The following is a 23,467-nucleotide window of genomic DNA, read 5'->3' on the forward strand; positions in this document are numbered from 1 at the left end:
TTTCCTTCCTTCCTTTTGTTTCTTGCTATGTGCTTGTTCTTCTTGCCACCACTACTGCCTCCCACTACAATCTGCCATTTATCATCAGTTCTGTCTCCTTTTGGCCAGAACTCTTAGCTTATCCTTAGCTGTTCTGTTAGCAACAGACTTCCACCTGCTCCCATATCCTCAGCAATTATTGGCAACGTATTCGGAGGCTGGATAATATATTTTGGTTCTTTGGAGATAATTCCTGCTAAGTTTTTATCCATGTAGAACAAAGAATATTGCTAAGGAAGGCAAAAAAGTTTCCTCTCTTCCATTGCACACTAATCAGGCGTAATAATAGGTTTCCAGGATGAGCTCAGGAGAGCTAATGGGCAGCAGTACATTCTGTATTGTCTGATATCCAGGAACAAGCTATAATACTGAATTAGATGGGCCATCAATGTGATTCAGTAGAGGACAGCTTCTTAATTTTCAATGTGTTCACCTCTTGCCCTTCCAACAAAAGACTTGAAAGGCTCAAATTTCTCAGTTGTGATATTGATATTGATATTGACTTGTGTTTGAGGAAAGAAACTTTGGAGGGCAGACATAACTGCATAGTCCTAGTAAAGATTTTCATATGAGAAAATGACAGCATTGTGTTTTGAGTAGAATTTTTGTATCTTGAAATTTTCCTTTTATTTATTTATTTATTTATTTATTACAGCATTTCTACCCAGCACGGGGACTCGTATTATAAACTTATGCTTGTTTATTATGGTAGAACCTGCATTGTATAATATCATTATACAATCTGCCACCATCTCCCCAGGGGGACTCGGGGCGGCTCACAGAAGAACTACAGTGCCACATCTGAACCACAATACACAGTATACAAATATACAAATATAAAATATATAACATAGGTATAAAACAGCAGTGTACGTAAAGTCCCATTAAAAATATAAAAATTATAAAGTTCCCCAAAAGCAATTAAACCTGTAAATATGTTAACTATCAGCAATAAAGTGCGGAGTGTCACAATTGAGTTATTGGGCTGGCCAGAATTACACAGGCTCTAAGGCCTTCCAGAAGAGCCATGTTTTTAAACTCATCCAAAAAACTTGAGGAGTGGGGGCAAGTCTAACTTCTTTAGGTAGAGAATTCCAGAGCCAGGGAGCCACCACCAAGAAGGCCCTCTCTGTAATCCCCACCAACCATATTTGAGATGGTGGTGGGACCGAGAGAAACACATCCAAATGGATTCCTGATGGCTCTTGGGGATGTTCCCGCCTCCTCGGTAGGTGATTCTGTTGATGCTCTGGTCACTCTCTAGAATGGGGAGATGGCCAGGGCAAACTTGTGCGCCAGCTGCGCCTGTACCTTGGGAAGCCTGACATGGCCATGGTGGTCTACGCTCTTGTTACATCTCGTTTGGACTAATGCGTGCTACGTGGGGTTGCCTTCAAAGACTGTTCGGAAGCTGGAACTAGTCCAATGTTCCGCAGCCAGGTTATTAACTGGAGCACCATTCAGGGAGCATACAACTCTTCTGTTGAAGCAACTCCACTGGCTGCCTCTTAGCTTCCGGGTACAATTTAAAGTGCTGGCTTCGGCCTATGAAACCTTAAACGGCTCTGGTCCAACTTACCTCTCTGAACATATCTCCCCCTCTGAGCCGCCCCACAGATTAAGATCTTCGAGTGAAGCCCTGCTCTCGGTCCTGCCGCCATCACAGGTGCATTTGGCGGGGACGAGAGACAGGGCTTTTTTGGTAGTGGCTCCGCGGCTGTGGAACTCCATGCCAAGGGAGGTTAGGGAAGCCCCCTCACTTATGTCTTTTAGGAAGCAGCTGAAGACCTGAATGTGGGCCCAAGCTTTTGGCCCATTCTAGGATACGAGTTGATATAACCTGATGTATTCGTTGGATTAATGTGAAGTTGAATACAGACTGGCTCTGACTTTTGGCCCAATGCTACTGGCCCTGTTGTAACGGTCACACAGTGCTTTACTGTTTTAATTGGGTATGATATTGGTTTTTAAGTGTGTTTTACGATTGTTGGTTTTTACTATATTTTGTATTATATGTGGCATTAATCTTTCCATTATGCTCTGGGTCTCCCTGGGGGAGAAGAGCAGTATATTAAATAAATAAATAAATAAATCCTGACTTGGATGAATTTTATGTGCAGAGCACTAGATGGTTTAACATTCAAACCCTCCCAGAATTAAAACCACAAAATATACTTTCTTAAATTTGGTGAAAAGGCAAAATCAAATGTTAATTGAACTTCTTGTGATCTATCATGCTTGTGCTAGTTCCTATTCAAGAAGATGCGGATATCTTGCAACACATCTGTAGAATACAGTAGTATACTTAATGCCTCCCAAACTAAAATGGGTTTTATAATTCTACCATCTAATTCCACCACTACCAATAGATTAAAATGAACATAAAACAGTGGTACACTGATGCCAATAACTTCCCACTATTGCAGGAGTTTAATTTAAATCCAATGAAATATGTTCATAATTAGAAACTATTGTTGCAAACACTCTTCTAATCATATAGGCTTTTTAATCTTTGTAGACAAAAATACATTATGCAGATATGAAGGGATGTGAATAAAAATCAAGGGCATCTAAAGAAAAGACTAATCAAAGTGTAACTTGAGTGTACATAATTGTTTATGTTTTTTGCAGCATTCAGAAACATGTTTGCAGTGTTGAAATGGTTATGCAAGTATACCACAGTTAACCTCTGACAAAGAAACCCTTTTTTACAAAGCTTTTTTTATGGGAGCCTAGCTCATTGTCCCCCCCCCCCCCCCCCTTTTCTGGTTTTTTGTCTAGCTGTTTAGTTTTTTGGTGAGGTTGGGTTTTTTTCTGGGTTTTTTGTTTGTTTGTTTTTGCAGCATTGGCATTGGGAAAACAGTGAAATAGGACTAGTAGAGAAAGAAAGTGCTTCAGTATTGGATTGCAGCTGTGCTTCTGTAGTAAGCAATCCAATAAAGCTTGACCTGGGACAGAATGGGATTCTGCTCTGAGTGCTCCTGCTTTAGCTATATGAGCTTTCATATGAAAGGCAAAGTATCAGTTACTGAGCCTGGATGAAAGAGCAAAATAGAAAGAAAAGGGTAAAGAGATTAGCCCACTTCACCAGCTACCCTGGTATGTTGAAAAAACATAATCTATAAGTTTTGCCATCAAAATGGAAATCATACAAAAAGTGGAGGCTACTGAAAGAAAATAATAAAGCCAGGATGCATTTTGTAATGTTTAATTGTTTAATTTTTCGTGTGCACAATGTTAGCTTTGAATAAAAGCTTTGAATAAAAGGCCAAAACATGCTGTGCCATTATTCTTTTTTGTGATGTAGGAAACTCACTTTTCTCCCTGTTATTTCTGCCACTGGTATCAACATTTCTGTAAAAGGAGAAAGCCCAGAGACATATCTTCTTTATATAACTTAAATTTGTCACACATTGCTACAGTTGTGTAAACCATTTGTTTATACTAAATCCACACTCTGTTTTCTTCAATTGGGAGGAAACAACACAATAAAACTTAGAACTAGCATTTAGCAATGTTTGAATATACTTCCTGGACTGATTTTGACTCTTATGCTCTCTGGGATCAAGTACCTGAATTTTTGTTTGAAACATTTAACACCCTCAGATGTAATACTAGCTACAGTCAGATCTTGAAGAGCTTATTTTCCAGTGCTGCAAGTCCCAAAATCCCTTAGCCAGTGACCATACTCTCTAGGGAACTATGGGAGTTCTAGCACGAAAGAGCTTCCCTAAGCCCTGATTGTATCACTGTTTTGTTGTTTGTGAGGCATCTTCAAGTTTTTGCATAGTTGCCTTTGTTCTTAAAAACCTCAAACCAGAAACTGCCATTTTTTACAAAATAAAATTAATAGACATGTTTCCTCTTGTCCTAAGTTGGGGAGATCCTGCATTGAGCAGGAAGTTGGACTCAGTTGTCCCTGGGACCTCTTTCAACTCTTTTATTCATCTATCAACAATCTTTCTTCCTTCTCTCAGTTCTCCTGCACTGAAAGAGGAGTCTCAGCCAGGTGACTGGCCTTCGGAAAAGTAGAATTTGACAATCCTCCTGACTTCCCACTGCTTAGTTCACCATACAAGGTTTGAAATGGTATGGAAGTTTTTGTTTTGTTTTTAAGCCAGAACTGTCTTTTCCCATCTAGCCCCCTCTCCCAGCTTGTGTAATTTATTTCATCCTGCTGATCAGCCAGAAAGACCAGACACAGCTATTCCAAACAAGTTTTAATGCAGCTAAATCGTTTATTTTAGGTCTGCTGCTTGCAAATAAATGCACAATAGATCCATTAAGAACGTCCTGATGACATTGTCGCAGTCCATTCTGTATGTTCCTGGAATAGTCTCTGTTAAGACACAAGCATACACAATTATATACAACTAATTTCCTGTTTAATAAACAAAAAGCAGCTTTCATGACAGCTTCTGTTATTGTACTTCTAACATTGTAAGATTAGCCAAATGGGAACTGTTCCATTTCCCTGTGTCAGAAAGTTAAATGAGTTCAGGTGAAATATAAAATCTGAGATTGACAGCAGGTTTTTAAATGATGATGCCTTTTTGTCAATTAATGCTGTAAGCATTTACCTAATGCTTTTCAAGTGTTCAAATAATATTGTCACGTTATTTTAGTCCCTATAATAGTTCTGTAAAACAAAATTATTGTTCTCCTACTGCAGAGAGAGGAAATAAACCAGGGCAATACTTGATAACCGAAGACTATGTAACATGGTATATGACTTCTTTGCAGCAAGTGTCATTTCACATTTACAGACTCTCTAGTTGTCAGTTCCTGGAAGGTGTAGGAGACAAAGATAGGCTCACACAGCTTGTAGCTATGGAAAACTTTATTGAATCCGCCTTGTCAAAATGACCGCAAAGCTTCTACTGCCCGTCTTCCGCTCTTTCCCCTCGGTATATTGGGTTGTTGCTTCCCTCCTCCCTTCACATCTCTTCTTCTCCATTCACACCTCCCTTTCCTTTTATCCTTTCCCACGTTTGAAGACCAGACCCTGTCATAAATCAGCCTTCCCAGCCAAATGGTCTTCTTTATCCGATTTGTTGTAGTCAGGTGTGAAAAGAACAGCTTGGAGAATGCTGATCTTTTTGCATCCTGACATGACTCCCCCCTTCGGACGACGACGCTGCGGGGAGAGACAAAGTTCCAACAAGCTAATAACAACAACAGCACTAGAAGTCCGGAGAAGGAAAGAAGAAGGAGAGAGAGAGCCCAACCCCCTCCCCTTTCGAGTTCATGGTCCAGGTTTATGGGGAAACTGTGTGAAACTGTTTTATCAACTTTGGGGCTTTAACATGCTCTGCTGCTACCCATTCCGGGTGTAGGGTCCGTGAAGACCATTGGACCAAGTAGGATAGTTTCCCCCGAGACTTCTTGGAGTCTAGGATATCCTTGATTTCAAAATGGGTGTGTGCCCCCACCATAATGGGGACCGGATCTGAACCCGGTTTACTCCATCTGTGAGTGTTCGGCGCTGGTTTCAGCAGGCTAACGTGAAACACCGGGTGCACCTTGCGCCATCTATGAGGCAGTTATAACCATACGGTCACTGGGTTCACAACGGCCGAAATGGGAAAGGGACCAACATATCGTGGGCTCAGCTTCCGGGATGGTTGTGTGGATTTCAGGTGCTTTGTTGACAAGTACACTAACTCCCCCACTTTGTAGTCCAGGGGTGCTGTTCTCTTTCTATCTGCATATTTCTTGTAATCCAGTTTGGCTGTGCGCAAGGCCTCCTGAACCGAAGGCCAAGCGGCCGCGATCCTCTCACCCCAATCCCCCCGGCTTCGCGTCGGAAGGCAAGTCCTTTTGCAGTGCGGGGAATGGTGGAAAATCTCTACCATTCACAACTTTAAACGGAGAGACCCCAGTGGACGCGTGATCCGAATTATTAATGCAATATTCGGCAAGCGGCAACATCGAGGACCATTGATCTTGCTGGTATGTGCTGTAGCAACGGAGGAACTGCTGCAGGGTCTTCTGAACCCGCTCGGTGGCTCCGTCTGTTTCTGGATGGAAGGCTGTGCTCAGGGCCCTTTCAGTTCCTAAAATGCCCAGGAAAGACTTCCAAAACCTAGATGTGAACTGAGAGCCCCTGTCGCTTATGATCCGCTCGGGGAGCCCGTGCAGGTGGAACACGTGTTGCAGAAACAATTTGGCTAACTCAGGTGCCGTTGGGAGTCTCTTAAGGGCCACGAAGTGAGCTTGTTTGGAGAACAGGTCAATTATGGTCCAGATTGTGTTAAAACCGTTGCTGTTGGGCAGGTCCACCACAAAGTCCATAGCTATATCCGTCCACGGTCTCGAGGGGTCTGCTACTGATTGCAACAATCCTTCCGGTCTGCCCACCTTTTGCTTTGCCATAGCGCACACTGGGCATTCCTGCAAATAACCCTTTACATCAAGGGTCCCCAAACTTTTTCAACGGGGGGCCAGTTCACAATCCTTCGGACCGTTGGAGGGCCGGACTATAGTTGGCCACCGAGCAATAATAATAATAATAACAACAATAATAATAAAAGAGTTGAAAGAAACCCTTTGGGCCATTGAGTCCAATCCCCTTCTGTCTTTGTGAACCGAAAGCACAAGCAAAGCACCCCTGACAGATGGCCACCCAGCCTCAATGTTAATAATAATAATAATAATAATGAGGGTCGGAAGAGACCCCTTGGGCCATTTAGTCCAATCCCCTTCTGCCTTTGTGCAGCAAAAGCACAAGCAAAGCACCCCTGACAGATGGCCACCCAGCCTCAATGTTAATAATAATAATAATAATAATAATAATAATAATAATAATAATAATAATAATAAAAAAGAGGGTTGGAAGAGATCCCTTGGGCCATTGCGTCCAAACCCCTTCAGCCTTTGTGCACCAAAAGCACAAGCAAAGCATCCCTGACAGATGGCCACTCAGCCTCAATGTTAATAATAATAATAATCATAATCATAATAAATAGGGTTGTAAGAGAAGAAGAGACCCCTTGGGTCATTTAGCCCAATCCCCTTCTGCCCTTGTGCCGTGGGGGCCGGATAGATAGCTTCGATGGGCCGCATCCGGCCCCCGGGCCTTAGTTTGGGGACCCCTGCTTTACATCCTTGCATATGGTTGGCCACCAGAATTGTCTGTTCAACAGTTTCAGAGTCTTTGTAAATCCAAAATGACCAGAGAGTTTGGAGTCGTGTGCTTGAGCCAGCACCCTCCCCTGAAGTTCCTCCGGTACATAATATTTGGAACCGTGAGTCCACAATCTCCCTGTTTGAGACAGTTCATCCCTATGAGACTGGAGCCAGGGGTCTGCATCTGCAGCTAACTTCAGTTCCCGGGACATTTCATGTATTTGACCACTAGGTGGGGGTCTTTCCTTCACTGTGACCCTGGTCTGCACTATCAAACCCAGTTGTTCTTTCGTGAACACAGTTCCGACTTCACCCAGGGCCGAATAGTTTGCATCGGGCATTCGAGATAGGGCATCTGCCAGTCTGTTCTGTGTCCCCGGAAAGAATTTCAGCTTAAAATTGAAACGGTTAAAGAACTGTGCCCATCGCAGCTGTTTTGCATTCAGCCTTTGGGGGGATCGTAAAGCTTGCAGATTCTTGTGATCAGTCCATACCTCAAATTGGACCTCAGTTCCTTCCAAAAAATGTCTCCAATGGGATAGGGCAGACTTCACTGTGAAAGCCTCCTTCTCCCACACCCGCCATTTCCGTTCTGTTTCCGTGAACTTCCTTCAGGGTTTCTCCTCCATCAGGGTTCATGCTCTCACCAAAGAGGCCTTCCTCACAGGATGAGCCGGGAGGGGGGGGAGTAGAAGCTTAATATAAGTTCCTGGAAGGTGTAGGAGACAAAGATAGGCTCACACAGCTTGTAGCTATGGAAAACTTTATTGAATCCGCCTTGCCAAAATGACAGCAAAGCTTCTACTGCCCGTCTTCCGCTCTTTCCCCTCGGTATATTGGGTTTTTGCTTCCCTCCTCCCTTCACGTCTCTTCTTCTCCATTCACACTTCCCTTTCCTTTTGTCCTTTCCCACGTTTGAAGACCAGACCCTGTAATAAATCAGCCTTCCCAGCCAAATGGTCTTCTTTATCCGATTTGTTGTAGTCAGGTGTGAAAAGAACAGCTTGGAGAATGCTGATCTTTTTGCATCCTGACACTAGTTTACTCTTTTCTGAACACTTCTAGTAAACGGAAAACTACTCTAGAAGTTGTCTAAATATCTCTGTTGGGTACAGTTCCATTATCCTAGCAGACTCCTAAAGGGGACCTCCCCCTTTATGGGGGAGAGGGAGTTGAAGAAGGAAAACCATTTTCCCCATTTTCACTGGTTATCCTTCCCCCCTTTCCTATATCATAAACTATGCTTGTTTCGACGACTGCAACGTGGATGGGGGGAATAACAGGAAAACAGGGAAATTGTTTAATTCCTTCAACCCACCCACTACCACCATAAAATGAACTATTGGCTCTCTCCCAGATAATGAAACAGTACCCTCTGTTGATTTAATAAGTTGCTGATGCAACTATGTTAACACAGGGGTCCTCAAACTTTTTAAGCAGAGGATCGATTCATAGTGTCTCAGACTGCTGGGGGACTGGACTATAAATTTGAAAAAAAAACATGAACAAATTAATTTGCACATTGCACACATCTTAATTCTAGTGCAAAAAAGAAAAATACAATATTTAAAATGAAGAACAATTTTAACCAACATAAACTTACCCATATTTCAATGGGAAGTGTGGGCCTGTTTTTGGCTGATGAGATAGTCAGGTTAATTAGGATTGCTGTTGTGTGCCTTCAACTTGTTTCAGACTTAAGGTGACCCTAAGTCTAAAGTTCAGGGCGGAGACTAGGTAAAGAACTTTGAGGGCCATATCCAGCCCACAGACTTTATAATAATAATAATAATAATAATAATAATAATAATAATAATAATAATAATAATAATTTTATTTTTGTACCCTGCCTCATCTCCCCGAAGGGACTCGGGGTAGCTCACATGGGGCCTTGCCCAAACATCACAATATAAAAACAAAACAAAAAACACAACTTTACAACAATAAATCAACAATATCGGTAAAACCAGGATTTAAATCCCCACTAGACCATAGAAACCTACTGGGTGATATTTGACAAATCACATTGTCTCACTCCTACATTGCCATATAAAATCCATATTATCTTTAGTTTGTGGACCCCTGATCTAACATATCAGGACAAATCTAATACCCTTTGCAATTTTCTTTATGCCTTTATTACTCATTTTATGATAGGAAAATGTACTCAATCCTTATTTTCTCTTCAGCAGAAAAGTGAAATTTCCCTCCTATAAGGGAGTAAAAGATTAAGCCTTCCAATAGCTCTCTTACAACCAAAATTTCAGCTAGGAAACAAAATTTGTATTTTCCTAAGTAATAGAGGGAAAATGATAGCTTTATGTAATAGTGTCATATTGTAGAATGATAAAGTAAACCAAAATTTGAAAATAACATTTTGCATGCTTAATTTTCAAGCTTTAAATATCTAGAAATTCTCCCCGTCTCAGGCCTGGCAACAAAGATCAGTACCTTGACAAAGATTTGCTACAGGTATATCTTGGCCATTCTTCTGAAGTTTATAATTAATACTTGAGCAGAAGAAAAAATTCAAAATGTAGTCTTAGAATGCAGACATTGTTCAAACAAATGGAAAGCATGCTCCCCCAATAATTATTGTGGGTTTACTGTTTGAGGATTCCCATTTTCAAAAGTAGCATTGTTGGCCCAAAAACCCTGGTGAAGAAGTGGGTATTTTTTTTTCAAAAAAAACAACGGCCATCTATTTCCTCCTGACATTTCATTAATCTTCCGTGACTACCACTGCTTTAGTGGTTTCTAATTCTGAAGCCAACATAGTGCAGTGGTTAGAGCATTGGACTATGACTTTGGAGACCAGGATTTGAATCCCCACTTGACCATAGAAACCTACTGGGTGATATTTGACAAATCACATTGTCTCACTCCTACATTGCCATATAAAATCCATATTATCTTCTTTGAACTGAATTATATGGCAATGTAGACTCATATAATCCAGTTCAAAGCAGATAATGTGGATTATCTACTTTGATAATCTGGATTAAATGGCAGTGTAGAAGGGACCTCAGCCTCAGAGTAAGGCAATGGCAAACTTCTTCTGAACAAATGTTACCATGAGCTGAAGCAGAAAGGTGTATGGTTGTAACACAACAGTAAAGAGGGTAGGAATAGATGGCAGAATACTGTATATACTTGAGTATAAGCCTAGTTTTTCAGCCCTTTTTTTAAGATTGAAAAAGCCCCCCTCGGCTTATACTCGGGTGCAGGTCCTAGTTGGCCTATATTTGGGTCAGCTTATACTCGAGAATATATGGTACATTAATTATTTTTCTCTATTATTATTTGTATTATTACATTTATTATTTTTCTCTATTATTGTTGCTACTATTACATTTATTTTACTCTATTTTTATTATTATTAATAATAATACATTTATTATTTCACTCTGATCTTGTTATTATTATTATATTTATTATTTTACTCTATTTATTACTATATGTATTATTTTCCTGTAATTATTATTATTATTATTATTATTATTATTACATGTATTATTTTACTCTATTATTATTAAAAGGATACATAAGCACATTTACATTGAAGAAGATGAGAATAATGATTTAATCAGAGTTGGACAATCTTATCTTAAATTAGAGCTTTATGTAAATATTCACCAAAAATTAACCTACTGATGTTTCAATTAATGGAATTTTATTGGTATCTGTTTTTATTTCTGAAATTTACCACTCTCTGCTTATACTGGAGTCAATGTTTTCCCAGTTTTTTGTGATAAAATTAGGTGGCTCGGCTTATATTCGGGTCAGCTTATACTTGAGTATATATGGTAAGTTGCTTTTGTTAGCAATACCTTGTCAACCTTAATATGTACTTCAGTTTTGATTAACTCATGGCAACCATAACCTAATATACCCTCATAGCTGTATTCTGTGTAGAGTCCTGATTAAATTTGGTTGTAGATTTTCTCTCCCTTGACTTTTACATCTTGTCGATCAGAACTTTGATTTGACATCTGAGGACTGTTACCAGTCTTCTGATGTACTTAGCAGTGACAGTCTTTGAGAAGCATGTCTGCAAATTTATCTTTTCTGTTGATGGGTGATGTGAAATTATAATAATCAGGGCTGGCCCTAGGCAATTTTGAAGTGTAAGCGAGCAGTATTTTTGCCCCCCCCCCCCAAGTCCCAGGCCTTTACCAGAGGGAGGAAACTTCCCTCCGGACAGCGTTACTTAAAAAAATGATTTGTAATTGTTTTCAATTTTTTAAAAGGCAGTAGTGTATAGTACTGTGATGTCATGCTGTAATTGCATTATTATGTCTTTACAAAAAATAAAAAAGGGAAAGTGATAATGATGTGGGAGGCAGGTTAAGAGGTTGTGCAAATAGCCTAGTTTATGCTGTGGAACGTAACAGCATATTAAGAGAAAAAACTTGGAAGTTATGCTATGAAAGCAGAAAAACAGTGTTACCATTCAGTCAAATGAAGTGGTTTTCAAACATGGCAACCCACAACTGGTTAGCGGGGTAAGCGTCTAAATCTCTGCTTTCTTCCTAGTTGGCTGGCTGCACTGTGGTTGCAAACTATTTTCTTCAACCACCACTAGGAAGTATTGTCATTAGCTAGGGAGCAACAGTCACCTGGTTTTCAATTCTCAATCTTTGAGCCACCAACATACCACTTTTGGCTGTTCAGCGCTATATAAAATCATTATCCTTATGCTGTTTGTGACTAAGACAGCAGATGTAGCATTCAGTGCATCTCTGGAATTGTGACGTGAAGTGAAGCCTGTGTTTGCAACTCCAGTTCACTGATGACGTGTAATAAGTGGTCAAATTGGGGTTCTCCGAAATCACTTCCTGTTGCACAAGTATGATTTGGCACTGAGTAACATTGGACAGAGTTGTGCAGGAGTAAAATGCCAAAATGACTTATGGTTACCGCTAAAGCAGGCATGAGCAAACTTGGGCCCTCCGGGTGTTTTGGACTTCCACTCTTTGACAACACATTATTATTATTATTATTATTATTATTATTATTATTATTATTATTATTAGCATTAGCATTGAATAGCCTTTCAGCTTAAAGGCCTGGCTGCTTCCAACCTGGGGGATTTTTTGTTGAGAGATGTTAGCTTGCCCTGATTAATTCATGTCTAGAATTCCTCTGTGGTGTTCTTTATTTATTGTCCTGATTTTAGAGTTTTTAAATACTGGTATCCAGATTTTGTTCATTTTTGCCAGGAGAAAATGCTTCTGGAACAAGGCTATACAGCCTGGAAAACTCACAGCAATCCAGTGATTCCGGCCATGAAAGCCTTCGACAACACTTTAATTCAGATGACTACAGCCACAGTGGTGAGATGCGAGCATCGTGCTTCCCAACCAGGAACAAAAACCTTTGGAAAATGCCCATCCATCCATCCATCCATCCCTGGAGAAATCAGTTCAGTACAATGCTCAGAGGCCACTCCAGAAAGGCTTGCGGCCAGTTCGCCTTGCTTAGCACCTTGCTCCCCGAATGTCGGAACAAAGCCATGATAGGGCTCTGCCCAAAAGCATTTCCCTGTCCCCGAGAAGGAGGGAGAGGCACGCACAAAGCCCCGGCCCGCATCCAGCCAGCCCTCCTTCTCCCCGGACTGCCACGGAAACCCTTGTGGCCGCCTCCCAATCCTGTCCCTGGAGGGAGGAGAGGAACCCCAGCAAGCAGTCCAATTGACCCGCTGCGCCATTTGCGCAGCCTACCCGCCCAAATGCCTTTCTCCGCCTCCTTGAACCTGTGCCCACCCCCTGCCCTCTCCTCTCTCCAGGGACAGGATTGAGAGGCGGCCCCAGGGGTTTCCGTGGCAGTCCAGGGAGAGGGAGGGCTGGCTGGATGCGGGCCAGGGCTTTGTGCACTTCCAATCGCAGCCGGAGGCTTTGTCCAGGCAGCCAATCAGGAACGACACAGGGGGTGGGCACAGATTCAAGGAGGCGGAGAAAGGCGTTTGGGTGTGTAGACTGCTGGTCCAATGCTAAATTATGAATATATTTTGGACGTTAGCCCTTCGTACCAGCCCCAGTAAAAAATCGCCTATGTTTATAAATAACAGATGACAGCAGTTTTTTGTCATTTAACAGGGAAGAGTTTTGAAAGATATAGTTCTCATGTCTACACTGTAAAATCAGTGCAGTTTGACACCATTTTAACAATCATGGCTCAATCCTATGGAATACTGGAATTTGTAGTTTGGTGAGGCATCAGCTGTCTTTAGCTGAAGAAAGTTAACAGCCTCATAAAAGTACGACCCCCATGATTTCATAGAATTAAGTCATATAGTCACAGCATAAGGAGTTCTTACCAAATGTCTCCTTTTTGTTCAACTTTGCTTAAAAACAGAGTAATGCTATGGCGATAATCACAGCTGCTATTTTAATCTCACCTTGTTTTTCATCAGCTACCCAATGAGTCCAAAGGTAGAATAATATAATACATGAGCACCTGGTGAGGATTTTATCAGACATTCTGAGGGAAATGTTGTCTTCTTTAAAACACCCATTTTTTGTTGTTCTTTTCAACCGGGGGACAAATCTAGTGTTGTGAGCTAAACCAAGGCTTCTTAAACTTTTTCACTTGTGAACCATTCTCACCCAAGAAAACTTTCCAGGACCCCAAATATATAGATATATTAAATAGGTATAAAAATCAAACACTTACTGATAATAAATCAGCATTTGCAAGGTTTGCTAAACAGACTGATTTTCCTATTTATGAAGTACAGTTGAAGGATTTTCTGCAGCGTCCGCTGTAAACACTGCATGTTCTTGCCAACAGATTTGTGTAAATGTCTAAAGCAGTCAGTAGTTGCCAAAAATGTTGGGACCCCAGCATTGAGCTAAGGGGACCCCATTTGGGATCAGAACTCACAGTTTTAAGAAGCAGTGAGCTAAACAACCCCTTCTGTATTTTATGTGGATTATTGAAAACATCATTAATGGATTCTCCAGATCAGTACTTTCCAAATACTACTGGCATTGCTATTGCTTGACCAATATAATTGGTGCTTCAGCAAAAGATTGACAGTAGGGGAAGTGAAGAAACAAGAAATGGTTTTGGCTGAAATCCAAAAACCTATGCACAATCACCAATAGCACCAGACCACCTAAAATGTATTTCAAGCATCAGATTCCATTCCTCAAATGGGATGTTTCACATAATGCTAAAATGCAGCTTGTTCTAATGGGAAACTGTGGATTCCAACTCAACTGCAAAATCAACTACCAGTTCTAACGTTACAAAGATTTCCTTGAACTGCAGACTTAATAAGCTGAGCACAAAACAGCCTTTATACAAAGCTAGAAGAGTAAGTCCATGGTCTTGGCCACAAATGAAAAATGCTTGTTCTTGTGTTATTCTGCCCTGCATCCATGCCTTCTGGCAGTAGTTCCACCCAGTGTCATTATTGGCACTTAAGGACAACTATACACTGAATGATCTCTTCCTACAGGGTGTGCAGAACTGCATCAGATATTTGTGTTGATATTCTGCCACAGAGAATCCTCTATAATGAACACTTTCTCCATTATGAAAAAGCAACACGACAGAGAACATCTTAAAAAGTATATATTTGCTTGTCTACGAGATAATTAAGTAACTGGGGGACAAATCATGTCTTTCAAGGCCAAGCACATCTTTGGCTTTCCTTCCAGGGTTGGCTTTTTGCTTGTTGTTTTTTTTTCCTGGTGTCCTGTTTTGTGTGTAGTAACTGAGGCTGGGATTTGTAGCCAAAGAGCAAGCATTTACTATTCCTCATCCAGACCATGCTCAGAATATTATATCACCTCGCTGAACTAAACAAGTATAATCTCGCTGAACTAAACAAGTATTTTTCTTTTCCACTGTGGCAGATTTGGAAACCAGACCAGAAACTTCAGGCTGTACTATGATGGAAAACACTTTGTCGGCGAAAAACGTTTTGAGTCCATCCACGATCTGGTGACAGATGGATTGATCACCCTTTATATTGAAACCAAGGCAGCAGAATACATTGCCAAGATGACCATAAATCCAATTTATGAACACATAGGATATACAACTTTAAGCAGAGAGCCAACAAATAAGAAGCATACAGTAGCTGTAAGAGATACGTTTGATGGCAAAGAGTCTGCAGGAGACAATGACACAGTAGAAAAAAGAGTAAGTTACCTTGTTAAAATTTGATTAAGACTTTAAAAAATAGTTCAAAAATGGAATAATTGTGTAGCAATTAACATATGTAAGAACTGTTTATCAAGTTAAAAGTGGTTGTTTTTTCTGCTTCATTTCTTCCTGAGCCTTTAACATTTCTTCCTGAGCTTTTAAATTTTAGTCATAGTATAAGTTTTGCTACACATCTATTATGCTATATTTTATATGGCAAATTAATCACAATTATAGTTGAAATGTATATGCATGTTATTTGATAGTAACAGGTCTGGTTAGTCCTGTGTGTATTTAAATGTTTTCTTATTCAAATGGATTGCACTTGATCAGTAATGGTCAATATGGACACTCATTTGTCCACTCTTAACTTCTGCACTTTAATTTAAAATAGAATGCCTCCACATTCTCTAGGGTTAGGGTTACAGTAGTAGTTCTCAACCTGTGGGTCCCTAGATGTTTTGGCCTTCAACTCCCAGAAATCCTAACAGCTGATAAACTGGCTGAGACTTCTGGGAGTTGTAGGCCAAAACACCTGGGGACTCACAGGTTGAGAACCACTGGGTTACAGGCAGGGCCCTAGGTAATTTTCAAGTGTAAGCAAACAGAATTTTGCCCCCCCCCCAAACCAATCACTGAAAAATAAAAGCGTTGGATAAGCAAAATGATGTATAATAAGGAGGGATTAAGGAAAAGCCTAACTAAAGAACAACACTCTGCAAACAGGAAATCCAGACAGGAAACAATCAGGGCCAGCTAACACTTCCCAACCAAGGATGCCCCCAGGGAGGAAGCAGCCAGGCTTTGAATCTGCAAGGCCATTAAATGCTAATCAAGCTGGCCAATTGCAACATTAACACTAGCCTCAAACAGACAAGAGCTCTTTCTTCCACCCTGGACTTTCCACATATATATAAACCCCACTTACCTAGCTTCCAACAGACCTCGGAACCTCTGAGGATGCCTGCCATAGATGTGGGTGAAACATCAGGAGAGAATGCTTCTGGAACATGGCCAGGCAGCCCGGAGACCTGGCCTCGAGATCGAAGGCCAGAACAGGCTGTGGCTGCGGCCACGGAGGCAAGAAGGCCTTTTACCTGCCGGGGCCTCTGGCGACCCGTTCCAAGACAGGTGGCGGGACCGAGCAGTAAACCGGCTCCGGCCCCCCCAAGGGGAGGAACAGCAAGATGGGCGGCCACTTGTGCCATGTGGCTGCTTGGCCCCGTCCCATATCCTGGCAGATGGGAGAGATGGGTGGGGCGCCCTCTCCGACCACTGCGCCCTCTCCGACCACTCTTGGCCCCGCCCCATATCCTTTTTTTTTTAATTAGATTTTTATTCAAGTTTTCTTGCGTGCACATACATTAAAAGTGAGACAATGGGAGCAGGTGGGTTTGGTAGGGAGATAGAAAAAAGGGGAAGGAAGGTAGAGAAGAAAACAAAAGGGGAAAATAGAGGCAATAATTAAAATAGTATTATATGTCCTTCCGCTTCTATTCTTTGTGGCTTGAGTTTCTTTTCATCTTCTTCCTTTTTTATAAACTGGACTAGTTTTGTTATGAGTGTTCTCAGGTTCTCCTTTTGCTTATTTTTCCTTTAGCTTTTTCTTATATTCTTCATATTTGTCCCAGTTAGTTTGTTTTATTGTATTTCCTCTATTTACTTTCATTAGATACGTTAGTTTGTCCATATCGTATATATCGTTCAGTTTCTCCAACCAATATTGTTTTGTTGGGATGTCTTTTTGTTTCCAGTATTTAGCAAAGGTTATTCGTGCGGCTGTCACTGCGTATGTAATTATTTTTTCCTCAATTACGTTCAGTTTCATAGTATTCTCCATCAGTCCAAGTAAATAGATTTCTGGCTTCATTGGAAATGATTTTTGTAATATTTTCTGTGTTTCCTCATGTATGGATTTCCAGTACAATTTTGTTTGTGGACACGTTTGTGGAAATATGACCCTACATGCTTTTTACATTTCCAACATTTATTTTCTGTATTCTTATACATGATCGCTAATTTTTTTGGAGTAATATGCCATCGATTAAACATTTTGAGCCAGTTTTCTTGTAGATCCGAGGCGTACGTATACTTTTGTTTTATGTTCCAGATTATTTCCCATTCTGACATCATGATTGGGTGTCCAATATTTTTTGCCCACTTTGTGGCGCATATTTTCACATATTCCATCTCTGTAGACCATTCTAATAGCTTCTTATATACCCTTGTGATTTCTTTTTTTTCCATTTTGCATTAGGGCATCCCAAAAGTTATCAGTTTCATTGAATCCTAGTATTTTGTCCTTTCCAAATTGTTCTTTCATTTGGGCATATTGAAACCACGATATTTTGTCGTATTTTTGTTTTATTTCTTCTTGTGATTTTAATTGGTATTGTCCATCCTTTTTTCTTAATATTTCCTTATATTTTGGCCAGTTTGTCCATCCCAAGAATTTTTTCTGGTTGGCCTCTAAAGGTGAAATCCAAAGGGGTGTTTTCTTGTAAATCCTTTCCTTGTATTTATCCCATATTTTTATTAGTGAGGATCTGATGAAGTGGTTTCCAAAATTTTTCTCCACCAGCCTTTTTCTGTACCAAAGATAGCTGTGCCATCCTCTCCTCAAGTCGAAGCTCCCTAATGCTAATATGCTGTTTTTTTCCAAAGTTGCCCAATCTTTTACCCATACTAATAAACAAGATTCATAATATAATTTTAAATTTGGCAATCCAAATCCCCCTCTCTTCTTTTCGTCTGTCATTATTGTATAGTTTATTCTTGCCTTTTTCCCCTTCCAAATGAATTTTGTAATTTCCTTTTGCCATTCCAAAAAAAGTTTGTTATTTCTTATCACTGGAAGATTTTGAAACAGATACAACAGTTTTGGTAAGACATTCATTTTTATTATCCCTATTCGTCCGAGGATAGAGATTTTCCAATTTTTCCAATTCTGTAGGTCCTTTTTTATTTCATTCCATTTCATTTGATAATTATTTTTCAATAGTTGTGCGTTTTTCGCTGTCAACCAAATTCCTAAGTATTTTATTTTGGGTACTAATTGAATATTTGCCTCTTTCTCAATTTCTTCTTGTTTTTTCTTTGATATACTTTTTGTCAAAAATTTTTGTTTTCTTTTTATTTAGGTAGAAGCCTGCCACTGATCCGTATTCCTCAATTTTGTCAAGCCACTTTTGAATTTGATGTTTTGGGTTCTCAATAATGCATATAAGATCATCGGCAAAGGCTCTCAGTTTAAATTCATAATTTGCTATTTTTGTTCCTTTTAGTTGATTATTCTTTCTGATATTTCTTATTAAGATTTCAATTGCGAAGATGAATATTAGAGGTGATAGTGGGCATCCTTGGCGAATTCCCTTATTGATTTGTATTTCTTTTGTATAATGTCCATTTACTAAAATTTTTGCTTTTTGTTCCGTATATATCGCATCAATGGCATTATAGAATTGATAACCTATATCAATTTCCTTAAATAATAATTTGATGAATGACCAATTTAAATTGTCGAATGCCTTCTCTGCGTCAATCGAAAGTAGTGCCAATTCTTTTTGATTATATGTTTCATAGTATTCTATTACATCTACTATACATCTTACATTTTCTTTCATATACCTCCCCGGAAGAATCCTTTTTGCTCTGGCCCAATCCATGTTAGATAGGAAGTCTTTAAATCGATTTGCCAAAATATTAGTGAAAATTTTATAGTCCAAATTAAGTAACGAAATTGGACGATAATTTTTGACCTCCGATTTGTCTGTGTCTTCTTTATGGATTGTTACGATATCTCCTTCTTTCCACGATTCCGGGGTGACCTTCTTTTCCAATACCTGATTCATTAGTGTTTTCAGAAATGGAGCTAGCTCATCTTTCATAACTTTATAAAAGCTTGCCATAAATCCGTCCGGGCCCGGTGCCTTATTAGGTTTTAAATTTTTTATCGCTTTCTTAATTTCTTCTTCTGTTATTTCTTTGTTAAGGTGTTCTCTTTGTGTTTCTGTGATTTTATCCAATTTTTGTTCTCCTAGATATTTTGATATTTTTTCCAGATCTTCACCTTTTTGTTTATACAATTGGCTATAATAGCTTCTAAATTCTTCTCTTATTTCTTCATCCCTCGTATATTCCTTGTCTTTGTCTTTGATCTTTATTATTTGCTGTTGTTGTTTTTTCTTTCTTATCTTTCTTGCCAACCAGGCCCCTGGTTTATTTGCATTTTCGAAATTATATTGTTTCACATATTTCAGTGATTTTGCTATTCTTTCCAGTTCTAAATTATGTTGTTTAGCCTTTTTTAGGTCGTTTATTTCGTTCTTAATTTTTTGATTTTTGGGTTGTTGTTTAAACATCTTTTCTTTGTTTTCTATTTGCTTGTTAATTTGTTCTATTTTGTAGTTTCTTCTTTTGTTGGCTCTGGCTTTCTGTTGTATGAAGTATCCCCTCATTACTGCCTTATATGAGTCCCATATTATTTGTTTTGTTACGTTCTCTTTATCATTGATAATAAAAAATTCTTTTGTTAATTTCTTGTTTTCCAGGATCTCATTCTCTGATTTGATAAGGTTATCATCTAGTCTCCATCTCCAATAGTTTCTTTTGTGGTTTACTATTATTTCCAAGGGACAGTGGTCTGTTTTGTCTCTTACTAATATGTTTATCTTTTCCATTTTTGTTGTCAGTGAATTTGAGGCCCAGATCATATCGATTCTGGACCATGATTCATGTCTATTCGAATAATATGTATAGTCCCTTCTATTTGGGTTCTTATTTCTCCACACATCTTGAAGGTCGAATTCTTTTTTCAGATTTAAAATTTTTTTTGGTAGTTGGCCAATTTTTTCTTTGCCTTTTCTATTTTTCTTTTTAGATTTGTTCATTTTTTGATCTATCACTCCATTAAAGTCTCCTAGGATTATTATATGTTCCGTGTCCACTTCTGATATTTGTTCTCTCAAATTGCATGCGAATTGTGTTTTTGGTCCATTCGGAGCATATATGTTGCAGATAAGGATTTTCTCTTGGTTTAGCATTATTTCTACCGCAATTACCCTCCCCTCTGTGTCTTTGAATTTCGTTTCTGCTGGAATATTTTCATTTACATATATAACCACCCCTCTTTTCTCTGCCAGGTCTGCCGAAAAGAATTCTTTCCCTAATTTATTGTTTTTCAAATGAGCCACATGTTTTTGGCATATGTGCGTTTCTTGAAGCGCCACTATGTCATATTTTCCTTTGTTTATTTGGCTCAGAATGTTTTTCCTCTTTTGGGGGGAGTTTAGTCCATTCACGTTGTTTGTATATATTTTTAATTGCTGTGTTATTTCACTCTTCATCTTGTTTATCATCATTTCATGGTTCTTCCTCTTCCTCTTCTTCATCTATAATGTTTATGTCCTGCAGTCCTGCTCCAGCTCCCAAAACTACATCTTCCGGGGAGTTTTGTCTTTGTCTCTTTGGTTTTTTCTTTTTTACTGAGGGCGATATTGAGGATTCATGGTCCATATCTTTTTAAAGTTTTATAGAAGGTTTTCGCTTTGTCTACCGATGTTAACCAATGCCTTTCATCTCTATAAGTTACCATTATGCCCTCTGACCTCTCCCATCTGAAACGAATTTTATATTTTTTTAGTTCTTCCGTGAGGAAAAAGTAGTTTCTCCTTTTATTCAGGGTCGTTAGAGGGAATTCCTTTAATATTACAATTTTTGTCTCTTTGTGGTAAATTGGCTTTTTGCTGTTTTGTATTAGTATTTCATCCCTTACTCTCTTTCTTGAAAAGTGTGCAATCACATCTCTGGCCACTTTATTTCTCTTTGAGTAGTTTGTCTGAATCCTATAACACCTGTCTATTTCTGTTTCCAATTTGTCCGGTGTCATTTGTAGTAGATCTGCAGTCAGTTGTAATATTTTTTCTCTAATATCCTCATTTTCTTCTTCCTGGATATTTCTAAATCGGAGTTGGAATTCTAATTCTCTTTGCTCCAGTCTTTCTTGCAGTTTTTCTATTTTTGAATTTTTATTTTCTAAATTTTCCATTTTTTTCTTAATTTTCTCTTGGGATTTTTCCAATTTTTCATTGTTTTGTCTTAGATCTTTTATGTCTTCAAATGTTTTCCTCACTTCTTCCTTCAATTGTCCAATTTCTTGTTTTATTTCTGTTCTCATTTCTAACATTGGTTTGTTATATTCTTCCATTCTTTTGTGGGCCTCTATTTGATAGTTTTCTTGTCTCTCCCCCAGTTTCTAGATTTCCTTCAGAAGATCCTTCATTGACACATCCTCTGAAGGCCTCCTTGCCATATTTTTATTGTCCATTTTTGGTTTTGGTCCTGCCATTTTATCGTTAAGTTACTGTTTGCATGCGCCAGTAAGATTTCTTCCTCGTAGGGGTCTTTATCCTATGGTGACCGATCCCTTTCTTCTGTTCCTCCTCTGTCTTTCTTCTTCTGTCCTCCTTCTTCCTCTAATCTTCACTTCTTCGCTTCTTCCCTCTTGTTTCTCCCCGTTCAGTTTACCGGATCCGGCGGGTCATTCGCCTTAGCGAGTGCCTCAGATCGACGGTGTCCCAGATATTTTACAATGAGTCAAGCGTCCTATGGTGTATCTAAAGCTTGGACAGTTCACTTTAATTATTTGCGTCTCACACCAAATGTACTTTTTTTTTTTTGGAGTTTAGTTTCCTTTGCCTCTCTCCTTCTGCTTATCTTGGGCTTCTCCGGCATTCACCGGCTATGTTCCGCTGGTCTACGCTCAATTCCCGCTCTTAGAATTGGAGCCTTTCCGGTTTCCCACTTCCTCTTTTCTTGTTTATGAAGAAGGGCACCATAGACATAACAACATGGCTCCCAAGGTCATCAGTTGGTATAGTATAATACTCTGTTTTTCTCTCTTCCCCTTTTCTGGTAATCTGGTAATTTTATTAGGAGAATTCGGAGCCGCTGTCCTAAGCTTAGCGTTCGCTTGTTTGTATTGTTAGGATTCCCAAGAATTTAGCCAAATCTCGCCCCGCGACTTGCCGGATCCGGCAGGTCTCTCACCCTTCGGTGGTACCTCAGATCGACGGCAGTCCACTCAGGGGGATTGTCTTATCCTCAGTTGGGTTTTGTCTTTTACGTTTTGGCTATTACATATATTTGTATTTGTATTTTTTGTATATTTATTTGTTTTAGTTTTAGTTCCGTCTCCCAGAACCCGTCATTTGCTTCCCTTTCTTTTGTGGAATTCTAGTCTCCAATCCACTTTGAATAGAAAGCTTTTTCTTGGTGAAGTACTTACTTCTCCTGCCGCAATGGCTTTTTCGATCTTCTCCTTTCGTTGAGTTTAAAATGGGCCGGCCCGCGGTTTGTGCAGATCCCTGCTTCTCTCCTCTCCGTCTGCGTCCCCTCGGTCCCCGAATCCGTCTGGCTTTCGCCCTGGAATTTCGATGGTCCGCGCTGGGGTTTGCATCCCACTGTGATGTCTCATGGGCCATGTAGTCCCCTTCCTAGTATTATTGTGGCAGACGAAGAGGAAAACTTGGGTTTCCCACCGTTTCAGCCAGAATTGGAGCCCCTGCACCTGCAAGATGTTTGCCCACAAGAAGTCAGACAAACAAGCCTTGAGCAGAAATCTCCCCCGTTCTCTCGCCGGGATAATTATAATCGAGATAGAGGCGCTAGGGAGGCGAATCGCCGAAGCGCCAGAATCGCTGCCAGACAATTAGCTGATTAAGCCTGTTTCCCTTGGGAAATCTTAAGGAGTCATGCATCTGGACACAGTATGGGTTTCACTTCTTGTTCCCCAGGGAAAGTGTTCCTTGGCGGGAAAACGAGATCCTATATAGGTGTTTACCCGCAAGGAAATCCTTGCGGAGTCAATTCGTCAGCTTCAGGAGTGAGATCGTGTGTGGACTACGCTACTCCAGTTCCTTGTTTCCAGGACCTTGCCATGGACCTTGTTCTAGTTCCAAGCCTGCCTTGTCCCCGGATCTCGCCACGGACCTCGTTCTTGCTTCTTGCCTCTTGTTGCCTCGTATCAAGTCTTGTTTGCCAAGAATCTAGTTTGCTTCCAGCCTTGTTGTCAAGCTCCATTGGACTAAAGGACCCTGTCATTTCCCCACACTTTGCTTGGCAAAGTGTGTATTTCGGTTATTGG

At 40.0% G+C, this 23,467-nt stretch overlaps 1 protein-coding gene across 11 annotated transcripts in view; it reads left to right on the forward strand.

Moving 5' to 3' along the window:
* chn1 (chimerin 1) overlaps window positions 1–23,467 on the forward strand; it is a 225,299-nt gene that overhangs the window by 126,022 nt on the left and 75,810 nt on the right. For all 11 annotated transcript variants that reach the window (XM_062969167.1, XM_062969163.1, XM_062969162.1 and 8 more), the window contains one exon: window positions 15,033–15,321. In XM_062969167.1, the coding sequence (XP_062825237.1) occupies window positions 15,033–15,321 (289 nt within the window). The remainder of the gene's footprint in view (window positions 1–15,032; window positions 15,322–23,467) is intronic.

The sequence above is a fragment of the Anolis carolinensis genome, chromosome 1 (genome assembly GCF_035594765.1).
Source record: "Anolis carolinensis isolate JA03-04 chromosome 1, rAnoCar3.1.pri, whole genome shotgun sequence".
In the NCBI taxonomy this organism is placed as follows: Eukaryota; Metazoa; Chordata; class Lepidosauria; order Squamata; family Dactyloidae; genus Anolis; species Anolis carolinensis.